General features: G+C 45.5%; 1 protein-coding gene across 2 annotated transcripts in view; it reads left to right on the top strand.

The window, feature by feature from the left end:
• Positions 1 to 15527, top strand: part of LOC8036929 (ubiquitin carboxyl-terminal hydrolase 5) — a 51796-nt gene that overhangs the window by 8625 nt on the left and 27644 nt on the right. The window contains exons 8-11 of one of the 2 annotated variants that reach the window (XM_029979970.3): positions 6227 to 6420; positions 8155 to 8226; positions 9963 to 10047; positions 14123 to 14245. In XM_029979970.3, the coding sequence (XP_029835830.1) occupies positions 6227 to 6420; positions 8155 to 8226; positions 9963 to 10047; positions 14123 to 14245 (474 nt within the window). The remainder of the gene's footprint in view (positions 1 to 6226; positions 6421 to 8154; positions 8227 to 9962; positions 10048 to 14122; positions 14246 to 15527) is intronic. The other variant, XM_029979969.3, reaches the window with a different exon arrangement.

Raw genomic sequence — 15527 nt, forward strand, 5'->3', positions numbered from 1 at the left:
TTGAAGATTTAAACTGCAGCACCATCTAATGAAAAGACGCCCAAATATTTGACAAGAAAAAAAAAGTTTGGCGCACAGATACCAGAACGGCGGAATGGAGAAAAATGTGGATAAGTGTTTTTCTCTCGCCACTCATATTTTACAGTTGGTGACCATTTTACTCGAGGCTATCGTATGCGCAGATATTGAAATTTTATGGTTACCCTTGGAGCTTACGCAAGGGAGCCACCTTCGGACTTTCGCCTGGTGTTGCCCACAGACAACAGAAAAATAACTTGCAAATTAACCTTACAAATTTTTGTTTTCATTATTTCAGCTCTTTTTTTTATTTGATATTGTTAAACGTTAATATTTAAAAAAATTAATGTTTTAAGAATTTTTATATATCATCAATAAAGGGTTAACCGGTGTTTTCAACATCCTACACTGCACTTGCATCGAAAGTCGGCAAATGCCGTAATCCTGATGGTGGGTGTACAGAGGCTTAAAGGGGTAGTGTAGTTACCGCGTAGCCTCCACCATGCATCGGGAACGGCTGCTCCTTGGAAGACGGTGTAGGTGGCGCTTCGATCTGCAGCTCCGTTGGGTGCCTCAATCGGCCAGCAGATAGAGGCACCCTAACACGCTTTATAACTAATATAAATACATAAAAAACAATTATTTGTTTCCAGTGAACTTCCAACGACATGATTTGTGGTTGAAGGTGAATAAAAATGTGAAACTAGCAGACGACAGTGTAGTCGACAGCTGCGAATCGGCCGGAGCTGGCCGGAGCCAAGCTGACCAAGCCGCTAATCCGGAGCCATAACTGAAACGACGGTGGTGCAAGCGCCAGCGCCACCCGCGGCCGTCTTCCAACGCTGTGCCGCTTCTGCGGTTTCGATCGTTACACTACCCCCTTTAAGCCACTGTAGTTAATGCTAGAAGCCCCGGCAGAGAGTAAGAGCGAACGCGAGTCTTGCTGTTGACGCGGACTCCCAGCTCGTGTCTGCCGAGACTTCCGTAGACTATCAAGCTGGAGACCGACCTGTAGCAGATTAAGCATCTACTGCATCCTCCACCGCTGCCGTGACGCCGCCAGGATCACGGCAGGCGACGGCGTGACACTTTTATGACGTCAAGCGGGAATGGAGATACCACATTTGGGGATGCAATAAACACACCAATCGGGGATGCGCTCTTGAGGTTTGATTTTGGTCGAGGAAAGAGCGAGAGCTTCCTCGGCTGCCCATTGGATCTGGCGTTGCAGCTTACAGCTAGGTGTACGTTAAAGACCAGTGAAATTTTTGACCCCCCTGCAAGTCCACAATTAAGCGGTATTTGGCGAGAACTTCTCATGAACACAAATGGCAAGAGAGTTCTCGCGATTTCTGATGCGCTTGTCGTAAGTACTGCTTCGTTCGCTGGTGGATGTCAGCTTGTGTATGGGAGCGGTACAACTTGAGATGAGAGTTTTACGAAAGAAGTGTGGGCTGTGAATGACTTGTAACTTGAAGTATCGGACAATTGCAAGTTCACCCTGCATCCTATATCTCGTTTCTCCACTGCTTTCTGTTTGCAACAGACAACAGCTTTTTGTTCTCTATCTGTTATTGGCAATTCATGCGACAGACTGATCCGCAGACTGATTGATTACGCGATGACACATTCTCAAATTGTCCGTTCTCCGAGCTCATCCACACGGAAGAGACAAAGAGCAGATGACGAGAACAAACCTAACCTGTTTGCACTGTAAAAAAGTTTTAAATATTTTATTATTAGTTGATTTCAATATTTGAGGAAGTAGAAGGAAAGGAAAATAATACAAATACATATTTCATTGCATCTCTACCAACCGTATAGTTTCTTTCATGTTAAGCAGAGCACGCTCGAAAGCTGGGACACATACTAGCGAATAAAAGAGCACGTTTAGATAAGTGATGCATGCTATGATGTCAGGCTTTAATGCAAAAGCATTAACTGTCCTATGGAGCGAGCTGACGTCATCACTTTGAAGTGCCAAAACAGCACCAAGTTTCCGCAATCGCCTTCGGTTCCATTGGCTGGTGCGCGTCGACGGCGCTTCCATTGGCCGCTGCGCTCGTGAGTTTCCACGATCGCTCACCCCATGGCACTGCGTGTCCATCAGCGCGCCGTTAACACGAAGCGTCCAAGGTCACCAGGGGAGCACGCGCGCTGACCGGCGACGAAAAGTAGGCAGCAGACGAGAAAGGGAGCGGACGAGCGGCTTGCATGCTTTGGCATTCACAACTCATAACAAGTGCTTAAGGGTACCTCGAGCTTTTTTGATGCTGTTTGATTGGTCTTTCGGCTCATAGAGTCACCTGCGCTTTGACTGTAGATGAAACGAGGTGTAGACATTGCTCATAAATTGCGCTGGCCTCATCATCGTCTGAATTTCGAGACTATGGCGGCAACGTCAGGAGCCGAGTTTTGAGAAAAACTTTCCAAAATAGTGGGATGGTGACTACTGTTACAAGACAGAACCAGGGTCTTTTACTCCTGACAATACCACTTGATTATGATGTCTGCCACTTGCCTCTATGTTGTAGCTGCAGTGCACCATACGTGGCATATATGCCATTCGCGTCAACGTCAACCTTCACGGTCTTACAGAAGCGCGCATGCGTCAAGCTTCACACCTTTGCGTCGGAGTGCTAGGAGAAGCGGCTGATGTGGGAAGCACATGGATTAGCATGATAAGCTGGGAAATTATGCTCTGTACAATTGCAGGTTGACCTTCTTTGGTCTTGGCTGTAGGTTGATCTCTTATTTTAAAGAAAATTTCAAAAATAATAACACATTACCTGACGTTGACCTGCTTATTGCTAGCATCAGATAAATGCAAGTTACCATATTTATTCAAATACATATCTAATTTTTTTTTTGTCCCCGAAATGTTGTCAAAAATCAAAGGTCGACCTATAATTGTGATTAAAATTTCACGACCCTATCCAGTCAACGAGCCGTACGGAGGCTACTTTCCCTTCTTGTTCCTTCTTGTTGCTCGCGACGCTTGCAGCTTGCTGCAATGCTTATGTCTTTGTATGCAATCTTTCGCCGCTCCGCCCAGTGATGGGATTGCTGCACCAATTGCACCAAACTGCGCCAAGGGGCTAACCCTGCTACATTTTGCCAAATAATGGATAATCTGTGCCAAGCCTGCACCAAAGGACCAATTTTGGTCGCCTTTCAAAACCGAAACTATTCTGAGAACCTAATTGAGCATGCGTGAGGTAGGTGGCGCAAGTGACAGCCTGACACGAAGTACCCTGCACCAATCGACCATCCGGTCTTGCGTGATCTAAGGGTCTCGTCCCGCGTCCTTTTTTAAAAATATTTTCAACGATGGACGCGGGTGTGTGCGGACGCTCCGACGCTAGTATACCGGATGCCAGCCATGCCGTCGTGCTGTGAAACAAAACCACAATTTTGCGTGGCGATAGTTACTTCGTGAGCTGAAGCACTCGCGCGACCACAGTCAGTGTTCGCGCGACGTCGGGTGTTGTCGTCCCCACGCCGCTGCAGATATGGCGCTTTCTAAACTGAAACGTAACTACTGCCACATGTTCATCAACATTTCTGTTCTTGTTTAAATCATACGGTACTACAATAATCCTTTCTTAACTCGGACTGTTTGTCGAAAGATTGAGATTGGTTACCAAAGTTTCTCTCGGTGGGCTTTTTTTTTCGAGACGGACCTCGTTACGTTAAAAATCTGCCGTGAAAGAAAGTTGGTGAAGACAAGTGAGCTAAAGCAAAGAAGGCAATGTCTGTACGCTGAACCTGCACAGCGTATTTGTTTGCCTCAAGTTCAGTCGTTGGACGAAGTGCTCCAAGAACGTTTTCACCCTTGTTTGAGATGTTAACCATCGATGCGCTCAGGTTCTTTAATTCTTTGTGTTTAGCTTGTACCTTGCCTGCCAGCCTGGCAAGCACGCGCCGCTGGACTGTTTTTTGTCGTATGCTGGACAGTTACATTTTGCATACAATTTTGGAAACCAGTTGGCAATGGAACGGAGTGGCATGGTTTCGGTTCCGATTGAACAGCCGTTGTCTCCGCTCGTGCGACGAAGTACGTGCTACTGCAAGCCTGCCGAAGTTGCCCTCATGTGCATGTGAACATGATTGCACGACAGAGGCGCCAGCCGGGACGCTTGCAATCCATTGTTTTACGTTTGCTTACTTTTGACAAAAATCTGGCACGTCGGGAACCAATAAAGCGGTGGCATGCGATTTTTCGGAATCCCTCGGCAACGCCTACAGCACTGTACACTTGCGGATGTCTCGACAGTAAAAACACAAGCAGTGCGTTTCGTCAAAACACTTCACATCACAACACAGCACAAAGTGCCCTTCATTTGTCCAGCACTTAAAACAAATATATTTATTTTTCTAAGAATATCTGTGCCAAAAGCCACTTTTGCTGCTCCAAAACACTGTTTTGGCTGCTTGAAATGCCCCTTTTGCTGCTCCAAAACACTGCTCTGGCTGCTCCAAAAAGACTTAGGCCAATCACATCACTGTTTGCCCATCTCCACCCTCTTGCATTTCTTGTTGTCGCCATTTTGCAAGGGTGTCGGTGAGGTATCGTTGCGAATTAATGAGGATGTCGACAAACTGACGAAGCTTCCCACGACGATGACATGTCTGGAAGTTCTGTAGATGACTAAGTCTTTGGAATTGTGCTGTGATTTAGTTGAGAGGGCTGTAAATAAAGGTTTGATTCATTATTTTGCCCAAACTTCTGTTCTTAAAAAACAAGGTTTACCTATATTCAAAGTATTTTTCTTTTTTTATTCTCGGCAAGTTTAAGGGGGGACTCTGGCTAGAGACTTAACTTCTGAACTACTCAAGTGATTGGAATGAAATTTCAGGAGATTTAACATGAGGCACGGGTGTATTCTGCAAACTTTCAGCTCTCTAGGACAATTTTACATATCTGCATAAGATGTGTCATTCTTTGTTAAGAAATCTATGATATGCAAATGAACCTATTAAGCGCCATTTTGACTGCTTGACTATAAAGTGGGGGATGTGGGACTTCGGGCTATCTTGTTTTTATAACTTAAATGTAAAAATTACAAGACGAGTCATTACCTCAAAATAGAAAATTCATATCTGTCCTATGTCAATTTTGGAAAACATGTTTTTTTCTCAATGAGGAGTTTTTAATAACAAAATAAAGTAGATAGCCCGATTCCTCAGTAAATTTCAGTTCAGAAACATCTTGATTGAAGTATCAGAATACTTTTACCTTCGAGCAAAAGATTCCTTCGTATGAAATTTGCAGCAAAAAGTGGAACTGAGAAAAATCCATTCAAACTTTGAACTCTCTTACTTTGTTAGTGCCTCACAATGTGTTGAAAATATTTTATATCAAAGAAATTAAATGGTTATGTTTATCAAATTTAGTGTAGGGGTGTATAATTAGTTTCTAAAACCTAAAAGCTCAAATCTAAAAAACTAATTTTTTAAAAAAAGATTTGAAATTTAGGTTTATGTCCCCCCTTAATATAAAGGCATCAACCTATATTTGCGATTGACTTATATTCGAGTAAATACGGTAAATGTTTGTTGCCTATTTCCTCCACCAGTTCCCTCACAATAAAAACTGTTTCCTATCTATCTAGTATTACGAATACTAAGGATGATGCTTTCAGAAAACACACATGGTCTCCTTACGTTTACTATTCTTGTCACCTTCTGATTCTAAATGCAAGATCATAAATATATATCTTCTTATTGCAAATTTTTTCCTACTACTAGTAAACAAGCCTGAGCAGTTGCCATAAGTAATTAACCTTTGAACCCTTGTGGTGTCTGTCATCTACATCATCACTCTGGCTCAGTGCTAACGCTAATTCCTGTGCCTCATCCTCGCATGCATTGGGTATGCGACAGTAAAAATGGTAAAATCATGCTGCAAAACTATTCACAGAAGTTGTGCACATTATGACGTAATGCAATTAGGTGGTGTATACAAGTATCGGACTACGCTTTTTAGAGTAAGTAAAGAAAGCACAGTGAAATTAAACAAAAAGCAGGAATACAGCATATCCGCCAAAATGCGGAGGGGAGAGTGGAGCAACAAGTTGAAGCAATCTAATGGCGGTGCCCCTGCAACCTAGGGTGACAAGGTCTATAGCACAAGGTCCCGGTCCCTTGCTTGTCGGCTTAATTGGCGGCGCTGATTGACCCCGTCATCTCGTGGCACACTCTGCAGACGGACAAGTCAATGGTGGAGCTCGAGATCGACATGAACCAGAGGATAGGGGAGTGGGCGGTGATCCAGGAGTCTGGGCACCAGCTGGTGCCTCTGTATGGCCCCTCGTACACTGGCCTGGCGAACCTGGGCAACTCGTGCTACCTCAACTCGGTCATGCAGGTGGTCCTCGCTATCCCCGAGTTCCAGAACAAGTGAGGGTCCTGTCCTTTCGCTCTAGTTTGACCAAGGGTCAGGAAAAATCGTGAGGATCCGTAGGTTTAAGTAACTGATGGGACGAGAACGGAAGGGAGGAGCTCCACTTCTCCACCGTTTGACCTTCCTACCTTCGCCGACGCTTTGGCGTCTCTTGAGCCTCGTGTGTGCATGTGCAGCCAAAGCACGGTGGAAGGCAATGAGTGCACACTGGAGACTGGGCCTCTGAAAGAGACACCCTGCCATTCTTATCTTTCGTTGACTATAACTGTAAGAGCTGATCTTAAACCGCAGGTTCACGAGAGAAAGCAAAATCTAGTTTTTTTGGTGCAGAAAGCCGAAACTCTGCGTGAATGTGACACTATCAATGGTGAGGAAATGTGAGAGTTTGAGAATGTTACTAGACTTAGGTCAAAAGATATAAAAGAGACTAAATGTTTCTACGAGCTGAACTTTGCCAAAGCCCATAATCTCTTCAAAGGGTGTTCCCACGTCTGATCGTACTATGACTGCCTGGGCCATATTTTTTATATGTTTGTAGGAAATATATGTGAAAGCTATGTTCTTGGGAGGAACATTGAGCTATGTCTGAACGCTGTAGCTTAATTTTTCATAGAAATATAAAATTGAGAAGCTCGAGGTGTGGACATTACCGAGATTTCACTACGGCAATTTTCACAGCCGCCAATGTCACACTGAAGCAGGCACGTAGTTAAAACTTTACAGCGGAGCTGTTAAGGGCTAGTTTCCCCAGGATCGTGTCAGTCCTCAAATGACCTGATGACACAGAACTCTGGACAGCTATTGCCCTCTATGAGTGACGGCAGCAACCAGACAACCGACTTGCCGCTTGTCTGGTGGCCGCCGTCGCAAGCCACAGTGGAAAGGTTCGAAAGGTTGCCGCCATCTATAAGCGATGGTGGCAACCAGACAACTGGCTTGTTGGTTGTCTGGTTGCTGCCGTCGGCACCATTTTAACTGCTTCAGTATAATGTTGGGGATGTGAGACTTCGTGCTATCTAGTCTTTATAACTCAAATGTAAATATTTCACGAAGATTGATTACCTCAAAATATGAGATGCCTATCTGGCCTATGTCAATTTTTGAAAACATTCTCTTTTCTCAATGAGGTCTTTAATGTAACACAAAATAAAGTAGATAGCCCGATTCCCCAGTAAATTTCAGTTCAGAAACATCTTGATTGCGGTGTCAGAATACTTTTACCTTCTAACAGGATTCCTTCGTACGAAATTTGCAGCAAAAAGTGGAACTGAGAAAAATCCATTTGAACTTTGAACTCCTTTACTTTGTTACTGCCTCACAATGTGTTAAAACTATTCTATATCAACGTAACTATTTGGCACATGGTTATGAAATTTACTGAAAGGGTGTATAATTAGTTTCTGAACCGAAAACGCCAAAATTGAAAAATGCAAATTTTTTAAAAATATTTGAAACTCTAGCTTATGTCCCCCCTTAAAGAGAACCCTATTGTAGATGTAAGATTGCCATATAATTGTCCTTGCCGAAGTCATTGAGAGTATTAAGAGGCAAATGAAATGGGACCATTCAGGTCGCTCGGAAAATGTTAAATGAATTTGAGCTCTTATCGGTCGTACTGCCCAGGACAAAGCGAGCAGCATTTCTTTCTACTCTTTCTAGGATGTTAATATTTGGGTACTGTTCATTAGTTCCGCCGCACTACAAGCTGTTCCACCCCATTCTTTCCCCAGGTATTACGAGGACGCCAACCGAACCTTTGACAACTCCCCTCCCGATCCTACTCAAGACTTCACCGTCCAGATGTAAGTTGCTGCTGCTCGTGGTCTTGCTTCTTTTGGTGCAAGCCCAGCATCTGTCTCGGAGGAGTCGGAGTGTTTGGAAATATAAATGCTGTTTTGGCATACTCATTCCTATTCACCCTGTAGCTGTGCACCCAGCCAGAATGGTCTACAAGTGAAAGAGAAAGTACTTAAAACAACCATTTTCTGGAAGATTCTTACTTCCAAACACAACATTTCAGTTGCTAATCATACTATGTTTTGTTGTTGCTGTGAAACATCCTCACATCCAATGCTGGAGAATGCCTTTTACTGCGTCAGCTCCACTGGGCCTGTTGGGCTGGGCGAGTGTTGTGTGGCAGGAAACAAGCGAAGGATGCGCGCGTTTATTGCAAGTGGCTTTGGCGCCAGGAGAGGGCGAGTACAGCAGTGATACCCTTGCCCTCTCGCCGATGATGGTCACAGTTGAGGCGCAGTACATTCAACCAATCGCGATTGTGCTGGAGGTCATGTGATGACGGTCCTTGTCACCTGCTCTTTTTCGCCTTCGGTCGCCTGTTTCTTAGGCGCCCTAGGCCTCTTCTGCGCAAGAAAGGGGCGGCCGAAGCAAGCAGTGACTGTTCGACAGCGTAAACGCACCCTTGAGAAAACGTCGTCGACATTTGGGCACCGACGGTTTCACCCTGGGTATTAGGATGGAATGCATTTCACGTCAAGATCATGCTGCGCGTGAATGCGACGCGGCATGTAGAAGAAAACTTTACCAAGCGAAGAATGAACACGCTGGTGCGACCGAGCAATTTGTGCAGTGTATTTCTGCGAGGACGTGTTTGGTGCTAGCCAGGCACGTAGCCGGGGGGTAACCCATGAAGCCGCCCCCCCCCCCCCCCCCCTGATATCTTCCATTTTGCTGGGTCCTCCTCTCCCCCCTCCCCCTCATACAGCATTTTGTCATGGGCGGGTCCCCCCCGAAACAAAATCCTGGCTACGTGCCTGGTGCTAGTGTTTTGTGTGCGATTGGTTGTGGTGTACAAGAGACACCGCATGACGCAACATCACCGAAATTTCCAGTCAATCATGATGCTATGTCATTGAAATGTCGCACCAGCGGACGCCTTCCATTGGCATCACGTCACGTAATTGTCCGTGCAATTTTTAGGGGCGAAGCTCCTTAGGGTCTAGCCTTGTCCGTCCAGCGTTCGTGCTCACATCGATCTTGATGGTGCTCGTGAGCTCACGTGCTCTTGTAGGGCAAAAAAAAAAAAGAAATGTTTGCGCAGTTTACAGGATTCTAACCTGTGCAGGGAGACCCCAATGGATTTCTAGTCCATCGCCTTAACCACTTTGCCACGACTGTGGGACGAGTAGGGGGCTCTGAGATGTGGTAGTAACTCAAGAGCTGGGGATGTCACAGATGAAATGTTGCATGTAGCCGCTCAACGTCTATACAAGAGAGGGCGCTGCGGTCACATGCGTATATAATCGCGTTAAACTTTGCATGCATTGGCTCAACATTTATAGATGAGAGGGCACTGCGGTCGAATGCTCAAATGCGTATATAACCACATTCCATACCACACATTCTCTTTCTGACATGGATGAAAACTAACGAAAGGCTCAGCATGCTGCAGCTCAGCGTCTACGCAGACGAGCACCACCAGAGCTTCACCCCAATCAACATCATTCACCACGTGGAGATGCGGTCATTTTTTCCTGGTCTGTACCTTAAAACTGTACCTTTTGTTCCTTTTTTTTTTCAGGACCAAGCTTGCTGCTGGTGTTCTTTCTGGAGATTACTCCAAGGAGCCAAGCCACGAAGGCAGTGGTCAGGTGGTAAGCAACAAGGTGTGCACGCTGTCATGGCTGGGGGTGATGGGGAGCCCTGCAGGCAAGGGGGAATGTCCCAAGCATATTGGGTCGCTTGCACTTGTGCTGCAACTTTTTATGCACATTGGAAAGAACTTTGTTGCTTGTTGTTGATGTTGGTTGATCTGATGCAATGCATGTTTTGCTGAAAAGTTTTTGTTTAACATGCACAATGTCTTTATAGATACCTATAAGGATCTTGCGTTTGTTCCTTTAATTTTTTTTCTTGTCTCGTGGGACTATGGAATTGGTTTGCCTGCTTATTTGTGCTTTTATGCATTCTTCAATATGGTAAAATCTCGCACACTAACACATTGTTTAAAAACAATCCCGCAATTGCCCACATTTGGTTTGTGCACCGCAGATTCACGAAGGAAGCGTCTGCACATGCAGTGTCGACAGCAGCACCACTGTAGTGGCACAATGTCGGAGAAGATCCTAAGCACTACTAGATATTTAAACTTGTAGTGAAGCAAATGTTTTTTTTTATCTGGTGTAGTCTTAATTATGGTTCTGGATTTTCAGAGATGATTTGAATGAAATTGAGAGGGCCCTTTTTAGTCTCTTTTTTTATTGAAAATCTAGCATTTATTGGAGTTCAGTTTTGTCATGTTTGGGATTCTTCTACAGACTTGCAAATAAATTGAAATAAAAACCAGATGCAAATGTAAAAAGACACAGTAGGCAATTTTAATTACGAGCAATTATCCCCAAAACACAAAATACAGCCCCTGCGTTATAGCAAATAGTATCGGGCATACAAATGCAACTTAGTCCTTTGGAAAAAATTGGGAGGTGTAGTCGAACCCGGTTATAATAAAGTCTTTGCGAATCCGAAATATGTTTGTTATATCCGAAATTCGTTGCATCAAGAATCTGCAAAAAAAAAATCACGATTTTTTTTAATGCATCGGACAACTGGTGGCATGCAGCATATAGCACAGGCTTTTATAACAACTGTCCTACTTTTGTAGATTTTTACTGTAAAGTAGCCATAATAAAGCCGCAGTTTTGTTTATCACAATTGTGGCCATGCACGTGCATGTTAACGCTCCCGGAGGTGCACTTTTCCTTTTGACAATTTGCACAATGCGGGAAAGCGAGGAGCAGCGGATAAGCGGGGTGCATACATTCAGCTAGCGCGGCTTCAGATCGCAGTGTGGTGAATATGGCAGTCTCTTGTGACACGCTTTTCAACGGACCGAGAAAGAGAGCTTACTACTAGAGAAACTTAACAGGTGACAATCCTTTGGGAGTCTATACAAGAAACGGGAATCAGCTACTGCACGAGCATGTTTTGCTGGTGCGTGTACGCAGTCTTGGAGCACCCAGGTTCGTGCAAAAAAAGATATTTTTTTCTGACGTTTTAATAAGGATTTTGACGATGGAAGTCCCTTTAAAGGGACGGTGAACCGAAATCTGGATTCCCCAGAACACGCCGCAAAAGCGTGCAACGGGATACTACAAACACCAAAACATCACTCATACAGCGATATCTCGAACGGATGGCCGTATTTTAAAAAAAAAAGAGGCGCATTTGGCAGGAATGTTGACGTCATGTTTCTCCGAGAAGGAGAGAGAACGGCCTGGCGTCTTCTCCGCCTCGCAGCCTTGAGGGAGCGAAGCGAAGAGAGAGGGAAACTAGGTATCTTGACGTCACGCGCCTCGTCGGCCTGGTCCAATTTTGACTTCTTTTTCCAAAAATACGGCCGTCCGTTTGAGATATCGCCTTACTAGTAGTGTTGTAGGGATTTTAGCGTCCCGCCTACATCTCTAGCATTGTTTTTTTGAAATCCGAATTTCGGTTCACCATCCCTTTAAAGGCAGCTTTAACAATCATTCGCTGTGACAGGCGCACCAAACGCCTTCACGTGCTTTCCAAAATTTTCGATGGAGAGATGAGGCGGCCCACAGTTTGATCTTCATTTGTCATCCGAACATTAACCTAGAAACCACACAGTTAGCACGTGCGAGAGAGAAAAAGAAAAAAAAAAAAACGCAGACGAGGAAGCCTTGCTTTAAGGTCGCCGATTCAATAACACGAGCGTGGAAGAAAAGGGCAAGTAGGGTGGCAGTGGAAAGAATCGAGAGAAGAGAGAGAACGCCATCTGTTGTAGAGCTGGGAAGGTATTTTAGATCAGCTTTTTTAGACGGCGCAGTGCGGCACAGCTTGCCGCCCAATCCCGTGGCTCTTAAATTAGGCAAAGGTGACTTAAATTATCGCTGTGTTCACATTCATCTTTCCATAAGTGAATTGTCATATTCCTAATGCTACACTCGGAAATGAACTTGAAACGTATCCAGGCAAAAACAAAGAAAACAGCATACAGCAAGTTCCAGGTTTTATTGTGGACAAAAGTAGGTGTTGATGCTCAACTGCCCGCGGCGGCTCAGTTGTCCGCATGATCTGTGCTTCGATCGTGTCCAGCTGAGAAAAAAGGTTGCGTCCGACGGATGTGCCAACACAGTATTCTTCGAGCACATCAACTGCTGACACAGCTGCTCCAGCAGATGCTGACTTGGCGGCAGGACTGCTGTCATCATCGCTCTCGCTTGTAGACTCTGCTTCCGCATCAGCAGCGCAGTGGGCCAGTGCTTCATCAAGGTCGACGCCCGCTGGGACGTGATGTTCTTGAGCCATCTTCTCTCGGAGCTGCTCCAGGAGTGCAGAAAGCTCGCAGGCGGTTTCAGTTCCACTGATTTCTGTAGTCGCCTTGTCTGTGCCGTCGTTTGCTTGCGATGCCCGTGTTCAGGAGAAGCCGCCGCTCTCTAAGCAATGGGCAATGGTCTCATGCTTGACATCCCTTCATGCCCCACTGGCGAAACGCACTGCCTTGGCCATTGTAACTTTCCATTCTTTTAGTCTTGTTGGTGCGAATATTGATCAAAGGCGTTCGATCAGGCAGCGACGGTAGTGAACTTTCAAGTTCGCGATCACACCCTGGCCCATCGGTTGGAGCTTTGCAGTGGTGTGAAGCGACCCGGGTCAATGTCGAGAAAGTCTGTTTGAGTCCGGGTCTTGCGATAGAAGGGAAAGACACTCCTCACAAAAACTAGTGTCCTCTCATTTCCCTTGGTTCAATTTCAGTGGTAGTTCGCAGAATTCTTACCACACCGGATTACTCTTGAATTCAATGCGACTGAACCCGCTTTCCGTTCCTTTCCCTTCCCGTGTGCGTTTTGTTCTTTCGCCTGCCTTGTTCTCCCTGCTGCACCTGACCCCCGACTTCGCGAGATGGGTAATCGCCGGGATGTGCATTGCAGCGAAGCCGGACCCGTCGAGCGCCGTGAATTTTGTAGAGGAAGTCGCCCGGCGCCGAAGCGCACCGCATTTTAGGATAAAAGATTTTTTTAAAATTTATGCTGAAGCTCTTGTACGTCAGTTTTTGCCTATTTTCATTTAATTATTTCGCAGATTTATCACTTTTTTTTTGTTCTATCTGCACCGCCGCTTCGAGTGATTTTTAAAAGTGGGCTTAAATCACATTGAAAGTATACCAGCAGGAGCATGACATGAAAATTTGTTTGCCATATCGGATATTTCGCTATTCCCGGCTTCGTTATGACTGGGTTTGACTGTACGGAAGTGCAGCATGCTTCGAGCTCTTCTCATCGTTCGAGTGATAAAGCTTTTCTGGAACCAAAGGTATACCAACTATAACCATGCTAACCAAAGCTACTCTCCGAATGTAGTGGATAAGGTAGTGGATTGCTGAGAGGGATCGGTGGTTCGATTCCCGCCGGAGACAGTTTTTCGTAAAGGCAGCTGGCCGTTTTAAAAGTTTTTCATTGGTACGGCATTTTATAGCTGGGTTCTAAGGCCATCCGGGCCTTAGAACCCACCCCTAAAATGCATTCTGCATTAACACTGCCTCCTCCTCTCTGTAGGAGCTAAAGTGGCCTCTTATTGGGAAGGCACTTGGTAGTTGGCACATTTTAGTTTTTTTTTTTTTTGGTACCATACCGTGGACACCCTGCCATTGCCCCGGTTGTGTCGGATGCACCAACTCGATTGGACTTGGCCTCTCGAACGGCATGTGGTGTACTTCCTCAGGAACAGCAAGGCATCAAGCCGCTCATGTTCAAGACGCTGGTGGGGAAAGGACACCCTGAGTTCTCGACCAAGCGGCAACAGGACGCCCAGGAGTATTTCCTGCATTTTCTCAATTTGGTGGAGGTACGTTCCATTGAACATTCCTGGCGAAGGGCCTTTGAAAAAAAACGTCTTCATCATATTTCATAAACACGGAGATGCACAAAATGTGTTGAAAATGAGCTGGGCATATGCTGTGCAAATGCGTGTACGTGTAACGTGGTGTCACTGGACATATGGATGTGTGATGTCGCAGGACACATGACCTTGTGACAGATGTTGAAAAAACGTCATCATATTTCATAAACACGGAGATGCACAAAATGTGTTGAAAATGAGCTGGGCATATGCTGTGCAAATGCGTGCACGTGTATCGTGGTGTCACTGGACATCATGGATGTGTAATGTCGCAGGACACATGACCTTGTGACAGATGTTACATATTGTCAAGTGACATCAGGGTGTAACGGCTTCATCTGGCATCACGACATCCCATGGGTTTTATGGGCTTGTATACTCTTATAAGTGGGGTTCCGTGTTGGGCTATTTATTTTTTTTTTTTTTTTGGAATCTAGGGGCGTTTCTTTGGGGTTTATGTTTTCTCAAAAGTTCCACGTTTTCCGGTGTTGAGCAGAAAATCTGCATTTATTGGGGCAATATATTTTGAAGAAGCACGGAATCCCCCAACCTGCAGGATCTCACACGTGACTTGCTTACTTGGAGAACATTCCCAGGACAGATTACAGAAGGAAACGAAACAGTGGGTGTAATTCTCTAAGAGAAACTCAACTGTTCAGCACGGGTTGTGTCTCAGATCACAAAATATTGCTGCCGATAATGACTTTTTTTCTTAAACTCGGGTTCTTCTTCGGGGACAGCTCCAATGGACTACTTCCAAAGATCCTCGTATGCAACACTGCGAGCGTTGCGTTATGGTACCTCTTTGGCCATGGACGAGAGTGGCATAATTTCGATTTCGATCGCCCCGTTTACAAAGTAGTACATCCTGGCACTGCGTGAAAATAAAGTGGGTGCTCGCTTGGATTGCACCCATACATCTTTGGAGAGCCACCGTTGAAACGCAGACCTCCGGCGACCGTAAGGGCCTGCCTAGGCTAAGCGAGGAGTAGGAGTATGGTTGGCAGCGTCTCTTACCTTTCTGGTGGTCTGGCTACCAGTCCAGAGCGAAGCGTGACCCTACTGGTAGACAGATAAGTCAGGAAGCCCATTGAAGAGAGGGAACAGGACGACCGGACCAGTATAATTCCTGTCCGTCCAGAAGTGCCTTCGTAGTCCCGTTTTCATGTGCGCAAACTCTGGCACGTCGGGAACCCCCGCAAAAACATGGCCCAGCATTTTATTCGTA

Source organism: Ixodes scapularis, unplaced genomic scaffold, assembly GCF_016920785.2.
Source record: "Ixodes scapularis isolate PalLabHiFi unplaced genomic scaffold, ASM1692078v2 PGA_scaffold1__304_contigs__length_218370807, whole genome shotgun sequence".
NCBI classification, from domain to species: Eukaryota; Metazoa; Arthropoda; class Arachnida; order Ixodida; family Ixodidae; genus Ixodes; species Ixodes scapularis.